This window comes from Podarcis bocagei (genome assembly GCF_964188305.1).
Source record: "Podarcis bocagei genome assembly, chromosome: 7".
Lineage (NCBI taxonomy): Eukaryota > Metazoa > Chordata > Lepidosauria > Squamata > Lacertidae > Podarcis > Podarcis bocagei.
The window spans coordinates 35,397,684-35,422,924 of NC_138132.1; the positions used below are offsets into that span (position 1 = coordinate 35,397,684).

Below are 25,241 nucleotides of genomic sequence, written 5' to 3' on the forward strand. Positions count from 1 at the left end.
GGCAGTGCAAGTCAGACTGGCAAACTGTGTCTTAAAATAATGTTTTCTCAATTCTTGTTCATACTATAACCACATTTGCTATAAAATTGATTCTGACCCAGATTTGGGATTGAAAATGTCTTGATGGTCCTGCTAGATGGTCTATACCAGTGGAGGGTGCGTGCGAGTATATTGGCTCTCCTATAGCTTTTCAGCTTTTAATACTAATATGTTTTGAAGGGAGGGAACTGGCACTACACTTTAGTGACTTATCTGACTGATAGCAATCCTAGGGGACTGCTGCTCTGCCCAAGGCTCCTCTAGGCTGTGTCACCCTCCTGTGCCCTCCCCATTCATTTGCTCAGGGGCCCTTTCATTTCTTGGATGGATTTTTAAATGTCATTGTGAGCTGCCTTGGGAACTAAGGCTGAGAGATGGGGAACAAATACATAATTGCAAGGCTTGATTTAAATATGAGGCAGTGTGGGGAGACAGACTGTTTAATAATGCATCTCTGTCTTCAAGCAAACTTATACATTAGCATTCACCATATACTGTCAGTACAAAACATTTATTTAGTGTCAACAGTGCATAACATCCCTCTCAATTCCAGACTAAGGTTGCCATATTTTGAAGAACAAAAAAGAGGACACATTTGCTAACTTCTACTTTTAATTACCTTATGGTATGTCACTTTCAAATGCACTTTGTTCTTCTTTCTGATGTTGTCTGGCCCAAGCATATTTCTCTGTAGATCTTATCTTATTCAACAACTGCTTATTGCTTAAGAGATAAGAATGGAATTCCTTGCAAGTAAAGTGCTTATAATTATATTGTACTAGCAATATACTCCGCAGCGATTCCAAGGATAAGTGGCCTCTTTCTTTGCTCCACCAACTCTGCATCAAAGAGAAAATGTGTTCCATATTTGCATTATCATGTGATGCAACAGCAAAAAAAAACTGTGCAATCTTCAAAAGTTCTGAGTGACACATGTTTTGGGAAGTCTCAAAGTACTTGGTCCACTTCTGATGTGCCTGAAGATTAATGAACCTATCATCACCTTTGTATTGATCCACAAACTTCTTGAGGTTGCAGAATTGATCAAAGCACTTCACATCATCTATGGAAACATCCCTGTCCAGGAGAAATTTTATGGAAAGTTCTACCTTATCCCACTCAAGTGACTCACTAAGAGACATCCACATGAAGCATGAAAACTCTTTCATGGACTCCATCCATTTTCCCAGATATTCTATGCAGCTGTCATATAAGCTATTTACATCTGCATAGAATTTGTTACACTCTGCACCAAGACCCTCCTTACGCTTTTCTTCTAGAAGGCTCTTAACTTTGAGGGACATAAAGTTGTTGCTTTTATGTTCATTGAGCACGTTCTGAACACAAAGCAGAACTTTCAGTACCTCTACAACTGAATTATTTTCCCTTTCGAGTTCTAAAATATATGAGTGAAACATACTCATGAGAGACTGCAAGTGCAATAAATAAACCTCACTAAACGCGTGCTCAAAAAACCTTTTTAACACTGTTGGTGGATTATTCTGCGAGAGAAAAAATGCCTTGACAGCTGGAAACACGCGAATGAGTCTATTGACGCCTGGAAATAATGACAACCACCTTGTCTTGCTATGAGATAGCAGCTTTTTGTATTCAGTATCTACAAATTCACAGTACTCTTTTAACTGCTCCGTTCGGACTGTATAGATGTGAAAGTACTGGTATATCTTGAAAATGATGCTCTCAACATCAATGTCCAAAGTTTCTGCTGCCTGATGAACACAATTATTCAAAATGTGTCCTGGACATCCCACACCAATTAAAGTTTTGTTATCTAGCTCATTGTTCAACTTTGCGAACACATTTCTTCCTTCTGAATCCCATCGTATCCCTCCAAACATTGTGTTGCAGTTGTCACCTATGAATGCTATGCATTTCTTTAGCAGTCCCTTACTTTCAAGAGTTTCCTTCACGTATGACAAGACTGTATCTGCAGTCTCATTGGGTTGGCTTTGCATTTCAATTATTTTGGACTGCAAACCACCACTTTTCCAGTCAAAATACTGAATAACTATTGGAAACACCTTTACTGAACCATGGTTACTCCCATCAGTAGAAACTCCACAATAACATACGTCATTTTCTTCAATGCTTTTCAAAACATTTTCCAAACAATCGGGTGCCAAGACAGAATTTACAATTGCTTCTGTCTTGGTTTTTGCACTTGAAAACTTCCTTGCGATATTGGAATCCGGGAATGTCGTCTTCAGTAGGCCTGATGTGCACGCCATCACATTATAACTGTTGTGGTGCTTAACAGTGTGAAAAGCAAAAGTTCCTTCAGCTGCAGTTACTTCATCTTCCAATTTGCTACATGGTTTTATGAAAAGGTCTGTTAATTGTGCTGAGGAAGCTTCGCCTCGAATTGCTTTTTTGTGTTTTTCGGACTCCACGTGTGATTGCAAGTCACGTCCTCCTTTATTTGCCACAGAGACAAATGTACCCGGTTTACATATCATGCATTCACCTTCAAAATCATCTCTACCTCTTCTAAAACAGGTATACTTCTTCTGTAGCCCAACAGAAAATTTACATTTTCTTTTCGGCATTTTGTTGTGTCGAAGCACTAAATCTCAGTTTTGCCTGAAATGATTGAACCAGAAAGCAAAAACAGCTCTTGAAAGTAGTATGAAGAACTTAAGAAGTTTATACAATTATCCATTCCATGTGGGAAAATATTAGTCCAAGGTGTTATCCTGAATTTAAGGAGAATTTCAAAAGTTCATGAGGTAGGTTCTGCAGACTTCAGAAGTGTTTGAAGTGGAAAAGTGACTGAGCTGGTTTTAATCCCAATTCGCTTTTTAGTCAACGTTTTCCCTTTCAACCGAAGCAGACTCTGCAGGTCAACATCCAGCTACCTTTTGTCCCCCACAAGTGAGGCAACAGGTTGCAAAATATCCTCATGTTCAGAATCCAGATCACCTAGAAGGCCAGGCTGGGAAGAAGAGACAAGACACATTGCAATCAGTGTTCCTTTCTCCAGACGTGAACACCATGTACTTGTGAACAAGGAAGTCTTAAAATAAGAACATGCAACGAAATCCACGCCGATTGCGCTGGAAGCATACACTAAAGTCGGCAGAAAAAAGAGGTGAAAATGTCTTACTGCAGGATGAAACGGCGATACTATCATGGGAGGCAGGCGCGAAGGAAACCGGAGGAATTAAAACTGTCACCAAGCACGCTCCTTGGCCCAACGAACTAGCAGAAGAGAAGGCAGTCCTCGGTGAAAGGAGGAGTTGCAGTTGCAACCCCAAGGCATAAGAGTTACTTGGGAAAAGTCCCCGTAACGCACCGTGTGGCTTACTTCTAAGTAAACACGCAACAGGACGGCGCTGCAAACCACCAGAGGTGGCAAGCTCGGATCCGGGACCCGAGGAAAAGAAAGAGGGGGCGGAGGAGGAAAAGCGCCCGCGGATCTCAGCGCCTAACCTGCGGGACTGCGTGCGTGTTTCCTGCCCTCCATCTCCCCTCCATAGCTGTCAACCTTCCCTTTTTTGCGGGAAATTCCCTTATTCCAGCGCCGTTTCCCGCTGCTATCCCGGATTGTTAGATATCCCGTAGACTGTCCCCGGGACAGGTGAGGCTGCTGATCCCTTATTTTCGAATCCGAAAGTTGACAGCTATGCTCCCCTCCCATTTCATAGCCAGGTAAAGTCGGGTACGACTCCCCCCACCCCCGCCCCAGGTTGCCCTATCTACACTCTCCCTCCCTCCCTCGCAATCCGCCTCCAACTGCCGCTCCTCGACCAAGCCGGACCCCAACGGAACTTGAGTCCCATTTTTTCCCCTTGGAAGAAGAAAGGAGACGGGGGAAGGACGGAGAGGCCACATGCTCGAGGTAGGGGGCGAAAGACCGAACTATGGGAGCCTCAGAGCCTGGCTTCTCCTCCCTCTCCCCCCCCCGGGACGCGCCCCGCCCCCCCCCCCCCACGCAAACATTGTTTCCTCCGCCTCCTCTTCCCTCAGGCCGGTCGGCGGTGTGGAGGGAGAAGGAGGAAGCGGCGTCGCCGCCGCGACTCTCACCTGCCAGCCAAGTTCCGGTAAAGCACAGCAGCTCCAGTCGGGATCCCGGATTTTGAACGCTCCTCTTTGCCGCCGTTTCTCCCCCGCCGCGCCCACAAGGCCTCGCTCCAGTCTGCCAGCCAGTTCCAAAATGGCGCGGCTCAGGCATCCGCGATGCCTTGCGAACAAGCCTCGCGAGAGCTCGCCGCCAACAGCCGCCGCGAGCTGCCGACGAGACTTGGCTGCGGGCAGTGGGCGGGGGGCAGGTGGGCTGGAGGAAGGGTCGTGCGCGCGCCAGACGTTACAATTAATTTGAAAGCAAATAACGGAAATTTTTTAGTTTCCCCATTCGCCTCCGTCATCCAGCCCGGAGAACGAAGAGGGCGCCTGGACAGCGCCACTTCGCGGCCGCTCTGAGGAACTTCAGGAAAAAGGAAGACGAAAAGAGCCCGCGCTTGTCGCGCTTCGCTGACGTCATCGAGAGACGCGGTTGCCAGGGCAGCCAACGCCGAGGAAGATGATGGAGGAGAGCGAGGAAGAGCGGCAGCGACTGATGCTGAGGAGGAGAGTGGTGACGCTTCAGGTGCCGGAAGCAGTTTAGTGGGTGGCATCGGTTGGCATGGTGGACCTGCCACTCAAGGCAGACCTATGGTGCTCGTCCTCATGGTTCGGCTTCCTATCATGGCCTCATTCCCCTGGGGACCCTGAAAAGGAGCAGCAGCCCTGGGAGGGCGGGAGGCTTGATGTGGGTGCAAAGCAGGCGAGAGGAGCTTATGCATGCAAAGCAGATGCACTACCACTGAGCCATTACTCTCCCTTCCCAACATGGCCTGCTTTGCGTAAATACACATTTCACCCATCCCACCCCTTTCCTCAGTGATTCCCTTGCAGCAAATAAACTGCTCTGCTGTTTATTTTGTGCTGCTGCTGCTGTTGTTTTTAAATGGAAATGGTGGCTTCTGTTAAAGAATGCCGTAGGGAAAAGTTCTCAAAAGTGGTGGTGGTAGCATGTAATATATAAATATGCACACATACATATGCATTTTGCTCCTCTTCCTTTCCTTTCCTGCCTCCAACATCTCCTCTCTTGGGATTGGGGTCAGGAGCGCAGTATACTAGAACTGCCAACTTCCTAACTCGCCTTTCTCCTGCATCTTCCACAGCAGCCTGGCAAAGATGGAGATAGAAAAAGCATCACTGTATAATTCCTGCTTGTTGGGTTGCTTTTTAAAGGCACAAGACCAGGAAGTGGGGGGGGGGGAGTCATGGCAGCCCTAGAAGACTGGCCTGTGTTATATCCAGGCTTGGGCTCATGGCCTCTAATTTCTTCCTAATTTGTGATTGTTATTTTTTTATGATTCATTTACTTCCTAGGCTCATGTCAGGGGTTACCTGGTCAGGAAGAGATTTAAAAGCTTAAAGGGGGAATATGAGAGCATCGTCAAGGAGATTGAAGGGGATCTGGATTGGCTGAAGTGGAACAGTCATTCCATGCCTGTGCCGGTGTTTCTTCCAAAGGTACGGTTACTGGTTCTTTCTGCTCTTGGTAGAAGCTGGCAGTGCTTATAATTTCGCTGGCTTTTAATTGCACGAGGAGGAAAGAGAAGAGGGAAATGAAAACTGACATCAGTAAAAGTGTGGGTGATACTTAATGTTGCAGCCATGCATTGAAAATGGTGCTCTTCTTCCTCTGTCTTAAATATAGTCTGTCCAGAAACCAATAAAAGCCAAGGAATTAAGTGTCCAAGAGCCAGGGGCCAACAAGAACAAGTTGCATGAAAAGGAGGCAGCGCTTTGTCGTCAAGAAGAGCTACTCTCCAAAAAAGACCTTGATTGCAAGATGCAATCACCAGCTGAAGTGGTGGCAGAAACTGAGGCTGAGGAACATCTTGTGGGCAGGCCCCCTGGGAATGCTTGCAGCTTGCCAGGAGAGAGTGAGGAAGGCAAGCGCCATAGTAGCATGTTGTCTGAATGGAGCAGCATGATCCTCAACATGGAGTCTCCGAGGAGCCAAGGTAAGGCATGTGGAACAATTTGAGACTCCAAGCTCCCACCCACTGTCTTCCTTTGCTTTGCAGTACAGTTGCTGTTTTTCTCTGTTCTTCAGCATCATCACCCAACATAGTGCTTTTTGCTTATGCTGAAAAGGCAAGTCCCTGCCCCAGTAAACTTACCTGGTAGTGGGGGGCAGGGAAGAGGAGCCAACCGAGGGGAGAGAAAAGGGGTGGCAAACTAAGAGTGGTTTCTTGACCTTTTGTGCACCTCTTGTTGTGCAGAGCTTCATTTCCAAAGAGTACCAGAGATGCCCCAAGCTGTGCCTGACCTCCAGTGCTACCGAAAGCACCTGGCCATGGAGCTGCTGTGGTTGCAACAAGCGATTGCCAGCCGTAAGAACGTAAGAGCTGGTCCTCAAGGAACCATGGGGTGTCTTCTGTGCATGGGGAGGAGATGCTAGGAGAGCCAGTGCTGTGGTGCGGAGCTGTGACTTCTTGTTCACACCTTTGTAAGATGCCTACAGCACCCTCCAACCATTGAGAAAAGAGCTGGTGGGTCTGGGATGATCCCTCAGCTTTTGTTTCTTTGAATCTCAGTGGGTGGGTAAAAGGTAAAGGGACCCCTGACAAGTCCAGTCATGAACGACTCTGGGGTTGTGGCGCTCATCTCGCTTTACAGGCCGAGGGAGCTGGCGTTTGTCCGCTTCCGCAGACAGTTCAGCACCAAATAGCTAAAACTGGCAAAGGCACTATCCATTGGAGCCTAATGGGGGTACTGGTGCTTATTACAATTTAATATTCACTTCAGAACCAATGGTGCCCTAGGTGCTGTACAAAGGACAAGATTTCATCTGCAACTCATTTCCTTATTTCTTCCTTTCCTCTCTCTTTTCTCCCTCCCTCCCTTCTTCGTAGTATTTGATCCTGAAACAGAAGTTGGGGAGCCCAGAGTGACTGCCTACTTGGAGGTCTCCAGCCTATGTTCCCAGTCAAACAGAAACAGATGTAACTGCTCTTACCAGCCATCAGGGGGAAGAAAGCATTGGGGGAGCAGCTCCCACCATGACTGCAGGAAAAAGCTTGTAGTTCCCTGGAGCTGGCTACTCCACATGCCCCCAGCTTTGATGTTTGTGAAAGCAACAGTGAAGATTCTCTTCCGATTTATCTGTTGTGAGTGAGGCTCAGAGCCCATTTCTACAGACTGATAGCTGGTCTACCTTGGATGAAATCTGAACTTTACATGAGCTACTAGCACCCTTTATGGTCTCTGTATTGGCTTGTTCTCCCGTCTGTTGGTTGTTGACCTTGGCTGCATGTGGATGATTTGACAGAAGGAGGTAAGTCCCGAACTGGAGGCGGAGCTTTGTGGCTTCATAGAGTTCAGCTCCCATAACTGTACTCCAGAGCTTACAAATATCACTGTGAAGTGACAGACATGGCTCTTAACCTTTGTAGAAGAGGCTACATTCAAGCCACACAGTGTTTAGATGTGCATCAGCACACCCACACCCACCTCTCCATCCTCCATGGACAATTTCTAAAAAGATTTAAATGCACACCTGTGACAGAGGGTGTAGTGCAGAGACTTTTAAGGGAAGATGGATGAAGGAAAAGCCGATACAATGGAGAACACACAAGAGGATAAAAACTGGGTGGCATCATCATGTAGGTGTCCCATAATAAATGAGGGAACAATGTGTTATCTCTTCTAAATGTGCAAAACAAGTGCTGTTGGACTCTAGGGGAACTGCAAGTGTCTAGCGTAGACAACTCCTGAATGTCTCTATTCCATTACTTATTTTGTTGTCCTTGTTCTCATGTTGCACTAGGCCAAACCATGGCTTACTGAGACCAAAGAAGAACTCAAGTCCACTATGGTCTCCCTGCTACTTGCCTTACTCCTACTTTTGACGAGATGCTCTTTAGAAGGTGCCCCATGCAAACAGGACCTCTCTGCAGCTAGAAACTTGGATTTTCAAAGGGATAAAATGGCTATCAAGAGCACTGGCCAGGCACCCAATATCCTGGTCCCAGGCTTCTTTGGGAGCGGAGAGATATGGCCGTGACTACTTGAAACTAAACAAGCACATGCACAAGCCTGGCTAAGAACCAGTTTCCTTCAGAACCTCTAGGCTCCCAGTTTGGCAGAGCTCCAGGCAGTCCGTTCTGGCCAGAAAGAAGAGATTCTGCCTGAAGTTTTGGCTTCCTGTTTCCTTCAAGGGGTTGAAGGGAGTTTCCGAACCTGTATTTTTTTTGGCAGTTTGTATATCATGGTTCCCTCTTAAAGAATAGATGTCACTTGATAAGTGGTATGTTCTATGGCACGTGCCTTTGTTTGTCCTGCTCGTAACCCTAAAGGGACTCAAGGAGGCAGGTGACTAGAGAGATAATGTTTAACCCTGTTTGGGGTCTCATCACCCACACTTGTAGGGATCAAGACATTTCCCCCCTTTTAAGGGAACGGGAAGAAGTTCACTTAAACAGGTAACCTTTCAACTCTTAGCTCTGGCAGTACCGGAATCTCTTAGACCAGGCTTCCTCAACCTTGGCCCTCCAGATGTTTTTGGCCTACAATTCCCATGATCCCTAGCTAGCAGGACCAGTGGTCAGGGATGATGGGAATTGTAGTCTCAAAATATCTGGAGGGCCGAGGTTGAGGGGCCCTCCTTTCTATTCCTCCACCCAAACTGAATTGGGTAGGTCAGGTTTTAATTTCAACAGTAATTGCCAGCTAAATGATGTTTGTTTTGGTGGGGTGGTCATAAGCCTCACTCATTAACTTCCCCCTTACACCAGATAATATAAGGAAAATTATATTAATCCTCACTTAAGAAGCTGGCATAATAACCTTCCCATGCACAGACAGAAAGAAGTGGCACACAAGCCTTGAAAAAATGTGGGGCAGGATAGGACCCAGAAGGATTTCAGGGTGACTAGAGACACTGGCCTTGGAGATGCTGTGTGCGTGAAATCCCAACACAGTTGATGATGTGGATACAAAAAACAGATGTCACATTCCTAACTTTCAATAGATGGGAAGAGCCTGGGCTGGCACAGGCTCTCTTTGGGGCATTTGGACCCAGAAGCCTTGCCTTCTTTTCCCACTCCCTAGATGCAGGATGGCTTCCTTCCCCCAACACCCTTTCTCATCCCCTCATCCACTGCATTCCTGGCAACTTCCTGCCCAGCCCCCCCCCCTTGCAGGAAAACATCTGGTTCCAATTAGAGCAGCAGCAGGAGGAGAGGACGGGCTATTTTTATCAAGCCAAACTAGGGAGGAGTGGGATAAAGAGCAAAAGGAGCAGGGAGGAAGGGGTGTGTGCCTTGAGCCCTTTTTGTCCCAGGACCAATGACCCCAAATGTCCTACCAGAGGCCAGATGCTGTCAGGGGTGGGGTTTGTTTTCTTGGATGGAAGAATTGGTTGCTTTCCCTAATTGCAAAATAAACTCTTTAAGCATCTGATTTTCAGCTGTGCTTGTCCCTGCTCCGCACTGCCCATCCCCAGCCCAGACAGATTTACTCTGCTCTCACTCTCCACCCCTCCCACATCACCAGTGCTGTGTCTCTGGGGGAAAACATGCGGCTACTGGACAGAGGCTTTGGCCCTGGGAAGCCAACCCCAACCCTGGGGGGTGGGGAGGAGGTTTGTGGGAACCAAGAAGAGGGCTCCCAAACAAGGAAGGTCAGTAAGAGCCTTCAAGTAGCATGGGTACAAAAAAACTCTTCTAACAACACAGGGAAGGTCTGGTGCAGAGGAGAACCAGCCTTTTTCAGGAAAAGACTAGACATCCTTCATGTTGGCTGGTCTGTGCGTGTGTAGATGGGGACAGAGAGAAAGTTAAAGGAAGTTATACTACCAAAATATGCTTGGAACATGGCCAAGAGTCTCTCAGACTCACCCGCCCTCTCAAACCTCCCATCTGGCTCCTTCCTGTGCATTAGGGGGCTTAGAGAGAGAGGCATTGGCAAAGCATCTCAACCAAAAGAGGTTCCATCAGGGGCAGAGGAAAGCTAGCCTTCCCGCCTGCTTCCCCCATTTTCCTTGTTACCCAGGTAAAATTAGGCAGAGGACCAGAGGTGAGACCACAAGGCAAGTTGTGGAAAACTGGAATGATGTTTATGAAAGATAAGGCACATTTTTACACAAAAGTTTACCGGCCTGTTAAAAACCAAGGTCCTGTATACAACATGGGTCTGTGCAAAGTTGAAAGAGTCCCCCTCTGGGGTACATGGGCACCAGGCACAAAGCCTCACAGGACCAGTGGGAGGGTTGCTAATCCCCCCTTTTTTCCATCCGGGGGAAGAGCCATAAAGGCAACTGGACAATGCTGCTGCTTGATAATACTTAGCCAAACCACTGTTTGTGGGATGAGAGGAGTCAGGCAGCAAAGGATATGCTGGGGTCATCCCCAAGCTGCCTCCCTGCAGGATGCGCCCCAGTTGTGCATCAACCTGGCTGAAGGTGGGATGAGATGAAGTGCTGCACCCTGAGAATTCACTGGGAGTTTCCCGGTAGTGTGGAAAAATACTGAAGTTGGCACTTACCTGTTCCCTATGCAACTCCTTGAAATAATAAGCACCATTTGGGAGGGGTAGGAGAAAAACAGGCTTCCAACACAGCCAGGAAAAAGGGAGATACAGAACTTTGTCACAGTTGATATGTCTCCCTTGGTATGTGGTTGTGTGTAAGCACAGGTGGGTCGAAGGTCCTTGCAGTCTATTCCCTCCAACCCATCCCTTTAGAGGTACCTGGACAGGTGCAACAAGACCCCCCCCCCTACTGCCACCACAATCCTCCCCAAGAGCACCTTATTCCTTTTTTGCCTACTAAATCAGTTAAGCACAATGCAAGCTAGAGTCCTGCTTGCAAGTACTGACTTTGGTCTGTTCAGGCTGGTGAACTGCAACCCCCGTACCTTTCTGTTACTGCAGTGGGCACTGCTACACCACTTTCCATGTTCCCTACACATGTCCATTGTGAAAATCAGGAATAGTCCTCACACATAAACAAAGGAACTGGCATTAGTTCTGTGTGCTGCTCCTTTACTAGGCCTGCACTGCCTTCCCTCTCAAGTTCCCAGGTGGAAAAGGAGCAGAGTCCTTGAATTTGCTGTCCAACAGTTTAACTAACTCATCTTGGTCCTTCTTGCCATTTTATCACTGTCACTTGATCCTCTCTCACCCCTGTGCAATACCGCTGCCTCTTATCTGGCATCAGGGCAGGTCTCACAATGTTTGAGATACTGGCTGGGTGAAGTGATTAACCATAAATCCCTTGGGGTGAGACAAGGGGGTTCAAGAGTTCAGTAGCAGTCCACCCTGCCCAGGTGAGGAATGTGACCATGGCCAACCATGGGTCAATAGTAATGGACTCTGCCAATGGTGCCAGTGCCTGTGCCCAGGATGTCAGGCTGCCCGTTGCGCCAGATCTCCCGGAGAATGCGTTCCCGCTCCTCCAGCCGCTGGGCACGCTCCAGCTCTTCCGCCGAGGCAAAGACGTTGACCGTGAGGGTCCCATCAGGGGTGGAGTGGGCCTCCAGCGGCAGCTCCGTCATAGCCAAGGGGGGCTCAGAAGCTGCTTGGTCAATGGTGTCTTCCTCCTCCTCATCGTCATCATCCTCCTCGTCCTCATCTTCACTGAAGTCGCGTAGGCTTTTTCGGGGCTTGCGGGGGATGGCCTGAGGCTGCCATGAGATGTGGATGACCAGCAGGCAGAGGGTCAAGACAAGGCCAAAGCAGACCCCCAGCACGAAATAAAGGCCAAAGCTCTCAGGGTGATCTAGATGACAGAGACATGGAGGGGAGGGTCAGAAATAGGCTGGGAAGACCACAGAGAAGACCGGCTTTTGAGATTCAAATGGTAGTGAAGGGGACAGAAATGGTTAAGAGCTGGGGCTCCCACAGACTCTGTAGACATTAGGCGGTAATAAACTGTGTTGATTTGCCATTTCTTTGTGGATGCTGGAATTTTAGTAGCCAAACACTGAAATACACCAGAGATTTAAACTATTGTGCAGCTGGAGGTGAAGTGCTGTTCAGTACTAAATGCTTAAAACTTAGATAAATACTATGGTGGAGGGAAAGTAGAATGACGTATGTAGAAAATTTAGGGATACAGTTTCTTCTGTGTGAAATAAAGAAATGGCCTTTGAATAGCTGGGATGTAATGAGGAATACGGAAGTGGGTACAGGAAGAAGGCAATTAATTTGACATTGTAGTCTTTCGCTGAGGTTTCTTAAATGGTTACCAGAGTATTATTTATTTATTTCACATTGTAAATGCTCAGTTTCAGGCGTTTGTGAATTGCACATCAAGGGATGGATAGCCTTCATCCTCAATGACACAGCTCTATACGAATTAGTTTATGAATGAATGAATGGAAGAGCATGGTGTTGAATGCCTCCCACTGTTTTCCATTATGAAGTCAAGGAGGTATCCTAAATCACACTGCACTGTATGGAGCAATATAACTTTTATAATGTTAAGTTGACCAAGAGGGTTCCTGAACTTGAAATGTAGTGGACTATATTGGCTTCTGGTCCATGGGGTCACGAAGAGTCAGACACAACTAAACGACTAAACAACAACAACAACAACAACAACAACAACAACAACATATTGGCTTCTGAGAGAAGAAATCCAAAGGCTGGTGGCTAAATTGGCTGGTCAGTTCATAAATGCAGGTAAACCAGACTCCCTTCTGGGGATGGGAAGGAAGGAGGTTGATCTGCCATTTTGAAACAGGAGTTAGATCCTCCGTCCACATTCCAAGATAATGTGCTGAGGACGGATAGTGGGAACAAGATGCCACCTCTGGCCAAGTGCCAGAGACTGCCATTGCTCACATATATGTCCGCCCCCTGCCCCCATTTCCTGACCCACCTCGGATGTGTGCATAGGCTGCCATACTGTTGCTCAGCAGCTCCATCTCCCGCTTGTGGGTCTCCATGGTGGCTCCTCAGTGGCACCTGGGAAGACAGGGAGGAGGGGTCGTTATTAGCATATTAGTCCTGCCCAATTCCTTAGAATTAGGAGACATGGTTCATCTAATGATTAATTCAGACAGGAGGCAGCTCGACTGGAAAGAGGACTAAATGACAGGGTGTCCATGAAGAATTTCAGAGAACATCAGGCTAAGTGCCTTCAGAAAGAACACAGAGGACCTTCTATCAATATCCCTGCTGAGGAGCAAGGACAGAATTGTTTGTGGTCTGAGATAGGACAGTGTCACCAATGGTCTTCAGAATCGTATTCACAAACATTGGTATCTCAAGATAGCGTTCTATGTTTAGAGAGCAAACCTTTAATCACAAAAGAACAAGGAACTTAAAGCACTGGTTGGTCCGCAGCGACTCTAATGTAAAATCCACCATAGTCCATTATCTTGGGAATATCTAAGCTCTCTGGCCACCATCCCTGCAGACACTGCATTCACTGTAATCATACAAGTAAATTTTACATGTTCACAAATCCAACAGTTTATACCAGCCAACATTTCTCCATGTGCAGTAGCAGTTATGTAGAATATGCCACTTGGTGTGCATGCAGGAAACTGTATGTGGGTCAAACACAAAGACCACTACAAATGAGCACCTCAGTAACATGTGGGATAAAAACAAGATACACTGCCCCCACTGTGAATCATTTCTTAGAACCAGGTCACATAAAGCTGAATGCACACAAGTTAAATGCATGTGGGTTGCAGGTCTACTAAGATGCCTCCAACAAAGGAATTTCTCTAAAATGGGTCGGGCTTTTAATAAATTGATTGTGGCACTCCTGAGAACTCCTCTCTCTCGGTTTTGCTCACACTGTGGGGTGCACAGCCCCAGAACTCTTAAGCTTAAAGGGCAAACAGCTGAGATAGTTTTAAATTGCCAAATAAAAGAAACCTTGGGGGCTTGACTGTGCCAAACAGCTGCCCCCCATTAATTAGCAAAACAGCTGCCTTGCTTCCCTCAGGCCCCAGGCCAGTCATGGGGTTGCTGGACAGGACAGCCTCTCAGGCTACAAAGTCCTGTGACAGTCATCCCTCCCAGGGGGCCTCTTCCGACATGCGTCACACACCACACCCCGGGCAAGCTTGGATGGAGGCATCTGTCAGTGACTCTGCAAGCTGAAAAGAGGGGCGCCAAAGGATACAAAGAATTTCCTGTGGCATTTAATCCTCTCAATGACCCAGACCTTTTAAGTTTCATGCCTGAACAGGGTTTGAACCCAAGTTTCTCCGTACCCAAACCCAATGCATTATTCACACTGCCTTGTCATGCACTGAGGCCCAATGTTTAATTTACAGTTGTGCATGACCCTGGGAACAGAGTCCCAGCAAATGTTTCCTCTCTTCCCCCATCCGTTAAGCCCCCCACCCCCAGGGCACTTCCTGCCACTGTCACAGGAAAAGATGCATCCTCAGCGGTGGGAAGATGGCTTGTTGTTTGGAGACCGGATGTTGCCTCTTCCTCTGCCCCCACCCAGCAACAGCCGCACTCAGGAGTCTTCCAGGTCAAGGCTATTTCTGGCAGGTTGAAAGGATGTTGCAAAGGGTCCAGAGGACACACTCCAGGGTGGACAGAACAAGGGCCAGGGAAGAAGCTGGTAGTCACAGAATTGTAGATGCTGCAAGGAACCCTGAGTATAATCTAGTCCAGTGTTTCCCAACCTTTTTTGGGCAAAGGCACACTTGTTTGATGAAAAAAATCTCGAGGCACACCACCATTACAGCCCCGTGACGTCAGCGCGCAGCGCAGCGTCGCACCGGGAGGAACACACGAAAGTGTAAGTTTCAATTATTTTCCTCCCCTCCTGTGTAAAGGGGAATGCACTCTGCTAAGTAAAGGCACTTGCCACAGCAGCGTCAACGTCACAGCACCCACCGGCACCCAAGAGAGAAGGGGTCTCAGCAGCCCTTTTGCCAGGAAGAGGAGCAAGAACGAGAGGAGGAGGAGGAAGAGGAAGAGAGTCCCCCCCCAAAAAACATTCTCCTTTTGATCTTCCTTATTTGCAATTCCTCATTGCAAAACAGCGGTTGATATACAGCTGATTTTTTTGTTATTACAGTCCCCACCCCCTCACCTAGAAAAACACCACCTGTCAATTTTATTATTATTATTATTATTATTATTATTATTATTATTATTATTATTATTATTATTATTATTATTATTATCATCATTATCATTATCATTATTATTCCCCGCCACTCTGGGAGGCTGAAGCCCTTTAAGGCTTCCTTCTGTCCACTCTCTGTGAATTACCTGCCCGGAGCGGGTTTCTGGGGGGGGGGGGCGCTGCTGCCGGTGTCCTCCCCGTCGAGTCTCGCCTTGCCCGGCGCGTGGCGGCCGCCCTTTCCCACACTCTGCCGGCTGCGCTGCCAAGCCCCGCAGCTCGGCCTGTCAGCGTTACCGGGCTCGGTGGGCGGTAATTCCTGAAGAAAGCCGGCGGCGCTTGAAGAGCTGGCAAGCCCCCATTTGCATGTCTGTTTTCCGCAGCCCTTGGAGAGGATTAAGTTCCCTCCTTCCTGCCGGGGAACCTCCAAGCTTTGGGGGTGGGGGGGGAGGAGGCAGCAAAGCGAGGCAGGAAGGAGAGCTCGGCTTGGCTGGGTGAGTTTTGGCAGGGGCAGGGAATGAGAGCCGCGAGGCGGGCGCTGCGGACGGAGGCGCTGCCCGCCGAGCTCGCAGGCAGCCAGGCAGGCAGACGGCGAGAGCCCCGCGCTGGGCGGCCTCTCCTCGCCGCCGCCGCCCCGCCTCTCGCCGCCCGACTCGCCCGCCTCCCTCCAGGCAACATCTCGCGGCACACCAGGCAACATCTCGCGGCACACTAGTGTGCCGCGGAACAGTGGTTGGGAAACACTGATCTAGTCCAACCCCTTGCAATGCAGGAATATGTGGCTGTCCCATACGGGGATCAAACTGCAATCAGAGCAGAAAGGTCTTGGGGACAGAAGGACAGGTTGGGTCTGAGACTCTCAGGTTCAAACTAGATCTGAGTCAAAAGCTTTGAAGATTCTCAAGCTGCATGTAAACACAAATTTTCACCACTATTACTACCCACAGCACTGACTCCTTAAACAGGGCCTTGGGCAAATAATTATTCCTGGCCCCCACTTCCACTGAATAATAGATAGAAAGCACCCCACCCCCATTCAGGACAACATGCTGGATTGGATGCCCCCTTGAGCAAGGAGCAGCTCACAGCCACCCATTTCCAGGAGCCATCCAGGCAGATGCCAGCCTCATCTGCAAACAGAACTCTCCCCCCTCACCCCACAAGCTTTTCATGAGTCCAAGATTTCCTAAAGCTCTGAGCGACCCTTTGATGAGAGCCAGGCAGCTGGGCTGGGCAGCAGGCCAGAGAAGAAAGAGGGGGTTGTTTTGGGGGGGAAATTACCTCCTCTTCTGAACATGCTAAGGATAAACCATGCAAAGTTATGGGCCCCAAACATAACAACATAAGACCAGCCTGCAGGATCAGGCCCGTGCCCAACTAGTCCAGCATCCTGTTCCCACAGTGGCCAATCTGATGCCCTAAAGGGGAAACAGCAACCAGGATTTTTCCAGTGGTTTCCAGCAACTGGTATTCAGAAGCATTGCTGTCTCTGTCTGGTTGTGGCTAGTAGCTATCATGGTTGTTAGTCAACAATAGCCCTCTCCTCTGTGAATTTGTCTAAACCGCTTTTTTTTCTAGCTTGGTGACTAAGGGACGCAGGTGGTGCTGTGGGTTAAACCACAGTGCCTAGGACTTGCTGATCAGAAGGTCGGTGGTTCGAATCCCTGCGATGGTGTGAGCTCCCATTGCTCGGTCCCAGCTCCTGCCAACCTAGCAGTTCGAAAGCACGTCAAAGTGCAAGTAGATAAATAGGTACCGCTCCGGCGGGAAGGGAAACGGCGTTTCCGTGCATTGCTCTGGTTCGCCAGAAGCGGCTTAGTCATGCTGGCCACATGACCTGGAAGCTGTACGCCAGCTCCCTCGGCCAATAAAGCGAGATGAGTGCCGCAACCCCAGAGTCAGCCACGACTGGACCTAATGGTCAGGGGTCCCTTTACCTTTACCTAGCTTGTTGACTACCACTGCCTTGTTGATCTGGGGTGTGAGTTTGGTCACTTCTGCTGGGAAGGAGAGCACCTCCTCCTGTTACCTCCCACTGTCCATCTCTACAAGGAATGCAGAGAAGGTCCTGCATCAGGGGTCTGTTCAGCTCCTACCAAACTGGCTAAGCAGTATTTCCACATAAGTCGGGGATAACAACAAAGTTGTAAGGGGGTGTTGCTGCTAACTTTCATCAAAGGTAAGAACTGCCTCTTCTCATTTGTCTGTGATGTTGGAAAATACGCACACACACCTCGACCAACCCCATGGCAGTACAGCAGGGATGCAATGGGAAACGGAGTCTAAAAACCACTTGCAAAAATATCTGTAAAACTCGGAAATGAAAATGAGACATTTGGGCACAGAGGATGAAACCCTTAAAAAACCCCGAAAAATGCAGAAAAATGCAGAAAAACAGACGTGTGCCATTGATCACTAACTGGAGTGCAACACACATATATTGGGGTGTGGGTAGCAAAGGGGTCCCCCCATGACCTGTTTTTCATCTGTTTTAGCTAATAAGCATAGAGATAAATGCTTCCATAATCTGATCAAAATAATTTGAGATAACGGAATAATTTTAAAAATAGAGATTTCTGTTATGAAACCAATCTCACCAACAAAACCCAGCTTTGTCCTATTTTTTCAAATATCAAGCAGGGGAGAATAAAGAAAAAAGAAAGAAAAAGATTGCAGAGGAACCTTTTGTGAGTAGGGAAAGCAATTTAGAAGGTGCCTCAGATTCTCTCCCGCCCCCGCTGGTACTTTCTGGGGAACTCTCCTAGATGCCCCCCCTTTTTTGGAGGGTGAATGAATTTCAAAGAGGGACCAGGCAGTTCCTCCTCCAGTTGAGCCTGAAATTAAAATGGAAACTGGCTTGGCTTGGTTGGAGTCTCTCCTGTGCTGACCAAATTGCCCAATGATGCCTGGCCTGTTGCAGCAGGAAGCCAAGAGTGCAGGAATGCAGGGGAGGGAGGGAGGGGGCGGGGAGGAAGGGGAACCAGCAGAAGCCAGACACAGATGCAGCTTCAGGCACAGTCCTGGTGCTCAATGTTGCTTTAAGCGCATCTCTGGGAATGTGCTAGCTACTAACAAAGGCAATAATAACCAAAAGCATGCACAGAGAGCATCCCTCACATTGAGGAAACATTGCCTGTTATTTGGGGGAGAGCAAATCTAGAAAGTTGGGTGGTTTTTTGGGGGTGGGGGGAGACTTTGTGAATATGTTACGGTGAACTGCAGCTTTGGCTGAAGACATAATGTTAGTAGGGACTGGAAAAGGCTCCGTGAAATGGGATTTTCCACAGAGCATTAAAGATGTAGAAACTGATCTCACCCAGTAACAACAGGATATTAAGATGTCACTGGGGGCCTTGACTGGAGATACAAGTCGTTGGCAAGACTCGGCTTAGAATTTAATAAGAAGTTCTGTCTCTGCCAAGGGCAGAGGTGATAGCTAGCCAGGTCTGCTTTGTGAAATTAAGAGCAGTTACCCCATCCATTGGTGAAAGTGAGCCATGAAGGTTCAGGAGCTACACCTGAGTAGGTTATTCATGCCACTACAGTAAAGGATGCGTGGAAGAGGCCAGAGATAGAACCAACAGGTCTTTCCCTAGAGGTGGGGACTCTCCTTCACTGGAAGTTTTAAAGCAGAGGTTGGATGGCCATTTGCCAGAGATTCTTTAGCTGTGATTCCCGCATTGCAAGGGGTTGGACTAGATGACTCTTTAGAGTCCCTTCCAACTCTACAATTCTTTGATTCTAGGAACAAGCACAACTTCTTCTAAAGGAACAGTTGCCAGAGTAGAATCGGACTGGAATCCCAAGACTTGTTCACCCACTATTTCCACTGAGAAGCTCCTTCCACAAAGCTCCTTCTATCAGCCCATCCTTCCCAAATGGCACAGGGACAAGATCCCCACTCAGGCATCACCCAAAAAGGATGAGATGCAACACCAAAAGAGGGGCAAAGAGGATGCAATTGCACAAAATTTGGATGCACTAATTCACGAAAGCTTGCAAGTATTTACTGTGCTTTAGATGGAAATACAGTACATCTCACCCTGGCAGGGAAGTTTGTCAGGCAACCTGTGGCCCTGTGCTTGGTCTGCTATCCAAGTGCATAGATGTAGATGGGCAACTTCCAGCTCTCCTTTCTGAAAAGTTTGCTATCTTCAAAGCAGATTTGAATGGGACCGTTACAAAGCGGCTCATGCAAATAGCAGCCACAGAATCCAGCTATCAGACCAACATTGAGAAAGGGTGCCAGGCTTACCGAGCGCAGGGTCTGTCCGAATTCAAGGCTGCTGCTCTGCCTCCATTGCAGTCCTTGTCAGAAGAAAGGAGCCTCTGAGAAGGAGGGGAGAAAGGGAGCCCCCCCCCCCCCCCGCTTGAGCGGGATCTTACAGAGCAGCAGCAGACTGGCCTCTGGACTGAGCGGCTAATGGAAACTGCCGCTCACTTCCGTGCAGCTGGAAGCGCACAAATGTCAGGACCGGCCTGGCTCCCTTTGGACAGTGAACCCGCCCCCTCCCCTGGAGCAGGAAGCCTGGGCTGGACACACGGACGGACACACACACACACCCAGGGACACACAGAGGGAGGAGAAGAGAAGGCCTCCTGTTTCTCTGCGTTCCGGGGAGGAGCAGCCCCCGGGCAGCAGAGGGCCAGGCAGCAAGGAGGAGAGGCTTGCAAGGGCCAATGGACTGCAAAATCCTTTGCGAAAGGAGCTGTCCCTGTGCCCGCCCACCTATCGTGGTGGTCAAAGGGGCCCAGAGTCCATGGAAGGAAGTCAGGATCAAAAGAGGTCCACACAAAGGACCCTCTCTCTCCGCACCAAGGAGGCCTCCAAGGTTGGGCTTGGGTTGGCATCAAGACCCGCTGGGTGTGGGTGTGTTTGCACAGCCAGGGCAAGAGAAACACCCTCCTGCCAGCAGAGGCAGAAAACGGCTCCTTTGGGCCTCTTAGATTTGGTCCCGGGCTTCATCAGCAGAGCTTGGTTTTAAAAAGGAGGGGTGCTGGATGGGCTCCCCCAAGGCTGCCTCCTTCTGGATGGGGAACTAGTCAGTAAGCTTAACTATACCGGAGCAGCAATTTCTTAGTTTGAGAGGGGAAAGTCTCTCTCTGCACATGGCGCAGAGACACTCTGTTCCTGTTTCTCCAAGCTAAGCGGTTCTCGGATTAAGCTCCCAAAACGGCACCCTGGCAGCATGCCTCCAATGGGAGGGGTGCTCATTACATGTGGCATGTTAAGTTTAACTCAGCCCCACAGGAGAGAAAACAAGCACTGCAGCCAAGGCACTGGTCCCAGGAGGCCACACTGGTTGGCACACCCTGCAAGGGATGTTTTTTTGGTGCACGTCAAAATAACCTCTCCTGCTGTTGCCAAGACTTCTCCCCCCCAAAATGTCAAAACCGTGCACAGGCCACAAATGCAGCATCCAGTTCCAGCAGGTTTTGCAAACCCTGTTATCAAAAAGACAAACACCACGTGCCCTGTCTTAGGGAGAAACACTGCATTCAGACAACCAAACTTTCAGTGCAGGAACCCTTCCAAGAATGTGGGTTGCTGCCCACCCCCCACCTCCCCAAATACATTAGAAATGCTGGTCAGCCTGATAAGGAAAAGGATCCGGCCATCTGCTCCAGAAATATATAGTGACTGCTCCCTTCCGCCATTGGTTCAGATTTGGCACACATGTTTTCCTGGCACACGAAAGTGCTCTCATACCTCTGGGCACTCCAGCCTTTAAGTCCCTCAGCCTTTTAGTCACTAACCTCAGAACCCCAGCAGTGGCAATGGGGCTGGGAAAGATCAGGCCTCCTCTAGCATCCTCTCTCTTTCTCCGCTTCACAACACTGAGCTCAAAAGCAGCTGTCCCGTTTCCTTGGCTGCAGCAAGTTTGGCAGCTGGAGTTTTCCTGGGACTGAGAGCGATGGCTGCTGAGTTTAGCCCAAGTGGGGCAGTGGACACAGGGGCAGCCAGATCCTGTTTTTCCCAGAAATATCCGGATGGATGGAGGATGAAGAGAAAAATCCAAAAAATGTGACACATCAGCAGAGATGAGTCAAGCCAGGCCAGCAATAGAAAACACAGACCCCCTTCGGAGGGGTGGGGTGGGGGGGGGGCTTCTGGCAAGGAGCAGGAGAAGGGATACCAAGTATTCAGCCACAGGAAATGGGGGGTGCTGGGGCCCCTCTCTTGTTTGTGGTGGCGGCGGAGGGGGGGCAGTCACTGCCTCAAGGAGTGGAGCTGTTCCCCCAGCCAGTTCAGTGGCTTCTCCCAATCTGTACTGATATGTCTGGCGGTATCTGTCCGACAAAGGGCTGGTTGGCGAGTCTGTTGGGGGAGGGAGGGGGGGAGGGAGGGAGAGAGGCAAGTCAATGAAGTGGCCAGGCTTGAGTGAGAGTTGACACTTCACTATCACAAAGAGGGGTGATGAGGTTGAAGCTGCCAGCCTTGAGGGGACCCTGCCATAGGCACATTATGAGTCCAGACTAGGGCCACTAAAATAATGTGAAGTGGCCCTAGGTTGACCCTTGCAACCTCTTCCACAATCTTCCCCTCCTCCCCTCAATGCAGCAGCTCAGTTCCTATAAGCTCCCACCATCCAGCGCCTCCCCCCCATTCCCTGGTCTCCGCACAGCTCAAACATCTGGTTAATGATTAAAGCAAAGTCAAGAGGCTTGAAGTGCAGGGAGAGAGCAGTGGAGGGGGTGACTCAGGGTGCCAACTGTTCAGCTGCAAAGTGTAACTGTGCCTTTGTAACAGCACATTGGGCCGCAGACTTTAGCAGGTGAAAGGACAAAGGATCTCAGTGCTGTTGGAGGCACAAGAGCAAGGAAGTCCTGCATCTTCGTAGTCAGCTGGCAGGCTGGAGAGCTGGAGGAGGAAGCAGTTACAGGTGGAAAGAGAAAGGGAGTCCCAAGACAAAGGGTGTGCGCTTGCAATAAGGCCACCGGCTGACAGTCATCCTGGGGTGCCCTTGGCTCATGCTTTCGTCTCTGCAGTATTCTCAGCTGGCTCCCGACTACTTAGGGGAGTCTGCAGCACTCTATATATGCATTATTGCAACTGCTGAAGAGCACCCAACGAGGGCAGCTAAGTCCATTTGGCCCCAGCCAGAGCCACGAACAAGAATGTCGCCCGGACTTTTCAGCAGCAATTCCTGGGCCTGCTGGGAATGTGCTACCAGGAATGGGCATTGCCATCATGCTCCAGTCCTCATTGCTGAGCCATGTGCTGCCAAGATGGCAGGAGAAAGCTTTCATGGCCCAAACACAGGAAGCAACACTGAGCTTTGAAGAAGCCTAGCGCCCTGTGGACTTTATCTCATCTCTTTGACCCTAGCAGGCTTTAAAGGCAGGGCAAGGTGGAAGAAGGGTGTGGATTTGGACCTGGAGCCCCTTCTCAAGGCCTTCATCAGAGCCAGCTTCGGGTTTGCCTTGGGCAACAATGTCCTCTGATGGGCTTAGCTGACTGCTGGGCAGTGAAATCTATGTACTTTTAAAATTTCATACAGTACCCCAAAGCAACATTAGGCCAGGGGCATTGTTGGGAAATTTAAAAGCTGGATAGACCCCATTGCAATGCTCATAGTGCTCCCCCACCCCATCAAAATTATAGGAGGTCCAGGGCAGGCATCAGCAGTGGACCATGCCAAGGTACTGCAATTCTGGAAGCTACCCAAGGATGCTAGTTGCTGACACAGAGTCTAGCATTCAGCGCTGGGACACATGGAATCAGCAGCCCCACTGTTGAGTCAGCAGTGGGATGGGGTGTCTACAAAGGCTAGTGAAATTCTAGGTTGCATCAGCATGATAGCATCCAGATCACAAGGAATGGTGCTGTTCCATTCTGTTGTGACCAGGCCTCATATGGAGAACAGTGTTAACTTCTGGGCACTGGAGCTTAAAAAGGATATTGACACATTGGAATGTGTCCAGAGGTTGGGGTTGGGGTGGGCAAGCAAGCAAACTAACAAGGGGAGGGACAAGAGGACCCCTTTCTTCCTAGGTCTTTAGGTTGAAGCAGCTGAGTATATTTAGCCTGAACAAGATACAATGACGACTACTTTCAAATATCTGAAGGGCTGTCACAGAGATGGGGCAAATCTGTAGGACTCCTGAAACAACAGATTCAAATCACATGAAAAAGGATTTTGCCTTATTAGAAAGAACTTCCTGATAACGTGAGCTATTTGGAACAGGCTGTTTCAGAAGGTGGTGGACTCTCCTTTGTTAGAGGTTTTTAAGCAGAGGTTGCATGGGATGCTGAAGCAATGGGCGTCTTTGCACCGAGCAGGGGTTTGAAGTGGACCAGCTTCAAGGTCTCTTCCAACTCTATGGTTCTGTGAAATAGCTATGGCATCATTGAACACATGCAGAGGGACACTGCTGGGTAACTACAGTCAACTGCTACACATTTGAAAACAATGGCTCCCTAATTCCAAGGGTTAGAAGGGTTGCAGAAGTTAAGTAGGACCGGAGAGGAGGAAGGTGGCTAGCTTGTTCTCCGGCTGAATTCTAGCATCTGAGAGAACTCAAGTCTGTGCCCAAGACGCAAATTTGAGCATGCTTGCACTGAGCTAACAGGGCCAGATCGGTTCCTCTCCCTACATACAAGTAAACACATGAACACACACACAGAGAAAGAGCAGAATCGGGGTGGGGGGAGATTTCTCCGCTACCTTCCATGTGAAACATGGTGGAGAACCTCAAGCTAAGTGGCTTCTAAGCCAGATGCAGAAGCCGTTCCTCTTTCTCCAGTGATCAAAGAACTGGGTCGCCTAGATCCCTGGGTGGGAAGACATTAGAGATGGGGGTGGGGTGGGGGAAGGCTGCTCGCCATGGCATACTCACCGGGCACACGGAGAAGAGGGACGCGGGAGCACCAGGGGTGCCAGGAGGGGAAAATGGAGCCCCTCTGCCATGGAAGGACCCCCCCTGCTCCGTCCTCTTGCTTGGGAATGAAAAGAGTCAGAGAGGCAAAGATGGGGTCTGTTTTCCATTAACGCTGCTGAGCAACAGGAAGTGGTTGAGAGGGGGCTGGCGGGTCAGAGCTCCCCCCCTTCCACCCACACAGAGGGAGCGAGAGCAGGGATGGCTGGATTATTTTGATGGCTAACCTGCTTCAGGTAGAACAAGCAAGGGAAGGCAGGTGCCTTTAAACAAAATTGGCCACTGGAGTACACAACAACAATTATGCGTATTGAAATTCCATGTGGATGGGAGGGAAGGAGGATTAAATATTCCAGCTGGAATAGTTGGTTTAACCTTAAAAAATAGAATAGGACGAGAGGCGGGAGAACAAGAGACATGATCCCTACCAGGACAGAACAACAAGTCCTTCATGGGCACAAACTGCAGCTCCCTTTAGCTACAAGGATCCAGCTCTTGAAGGTGTAAATCCAGAGACCTCATGGCTTTCACACATTCCCATATCTCCTGCTCTGGTGCTCATGGGCAGGCCTGCAAAAAGCCCCTGTGTGTCCTGTGGAGTTTAAGGGTGGATCTGTGCCAGGGAATGACTCGAGATGGGGGACCCTTTTAGACCAGCTGACTCTCTGTTATCAGGGGTGGAGAACCTCAAACCTGGGTCTGAATGTGGCTGGGAGTCTTTCGCAGGGCACACCCCTTCTCCCCAAGGCCACAGCCCTCATCTGCCTGGCTCATCACCCTCCTCAACTGCTTTTGCCTGGCTAGAACGTGCCCATGAGCTGTGTGATCAGGCCTCCTGCTTGCTTGGACAGAGGGAGAAGCGTGGGTGTGCAGGCATGCACCCACTCTGACCTGTGTGGCTAGAATGCAGGAAGTAGGAGTCACCTCCGCTGCTCCGCCCACTCTTGTGTCTGGCCCCACCCACCACTGGCAGGTGACTCCCAGAAGACATGCTAAGACTGAACATAGCATGTTGGGCTGAAAATTCTCTCCTTTCATTCTTTCCGCTTCTCAACCATTTGCAGGTCCTGCCCAAGTGTTGCAGAGACCCCCACCCATAAATTCAGTCCCCCCCCACCTCATTTATAACCAGCTGCTCTCCCAACAAATTTAACCCAAAGTTCTAGATCTGGCCATTCCCTTCCCTTCTCACCGGTAT

The 25,241-nt window shown here is 49.2% G+C and overlaps 2 protein-coding genes and 1 long non-coding RNA gene across 6 annotated transcripts; 1 reads left to right on the forward strand and 2 right to left on the reverse strand.

Moving 5' to 3' along the window:
- Positions 1–427: 427 nt before the first annotated feature.
- Positions 428–4,295, reverse strand: LOC308592351. The gene is made up of 2 exons (XR_014010476.1): positions 4,084–4,295; positions 428–2,992 (listed from the first exon to the last, which is right to left on the reverse strand). It is a non-coding gene; the product is annotated as an uncharacterized lncRNA (long non-coding RNA).
- A 56-nt stretch (positions 4,296–4,351) lies between these two features.
- On the forward strand, positions 4,352–9,519 carry LOC308592363 (IQ domain-containing protein C-like). Its single transcript, XM_081203744.1, has 5 exons — positions 4,352–4,645; positions 5,437–5,580; positions 5,768–6,077; positions 6,375–6,457; positions 6,972–9,519. Exons 1-5 carry the CDS (start codon positions 4,580–4,582, stop codon positions 7,008–7,010), a joined length of 642 nt encoding a protein of 213 aa, XP_081059870.1. The 5' UTR covers positions 4,352–4,579; the 3' UTR covers positions 7,011–9,519.
- Positions 9,520–10,152: 633 nt separating this feature from the next.
- On the reverse strand, positions 10,153–24,325 carry EVA1B (eva-1 homolog B). Of its 4 annotated transcripts, none has more exons than XM_081202178.1 (4): positions 24,004–24,319; positions 19,419–19,471; positions 12,941–13,026; positions 10,153–11,836 (listed from the first exon to the last, which is right to left on the reverse strand). In XM_081202178.1, the coding sequence occupies exons 3-4, from the start codon at positions 13,005–13,007 to the stop codon at positions 11,415–11,417; spliced, it is 489 nt and encodes a 162-aa protein (XP_081058304.1). In that variant the 5' UTR covers positions 13,008–13,026; positions 19,419–19,471; positions 24,004–24,319; the 3' UTR covers positions 10,153–11,414. The 4 variants fall into 4 exon arrangements, with proteins under 4 accessions (XP_081058304.1, XP_081058303.1, XP_081058305.1 ...); XM_081202177.1 differs by lacking the exon at positions 24,004–24,319 and adding an exon at positions 20,920–21,452; XM_081202179.1 differs by lacking the exon at positions 19,419–19,471 and having other exon boundaries at positions 24,005–24,325.
- Between the last annotated feature and the right edge of the window lie 916 nt (positions 24,326–25,241).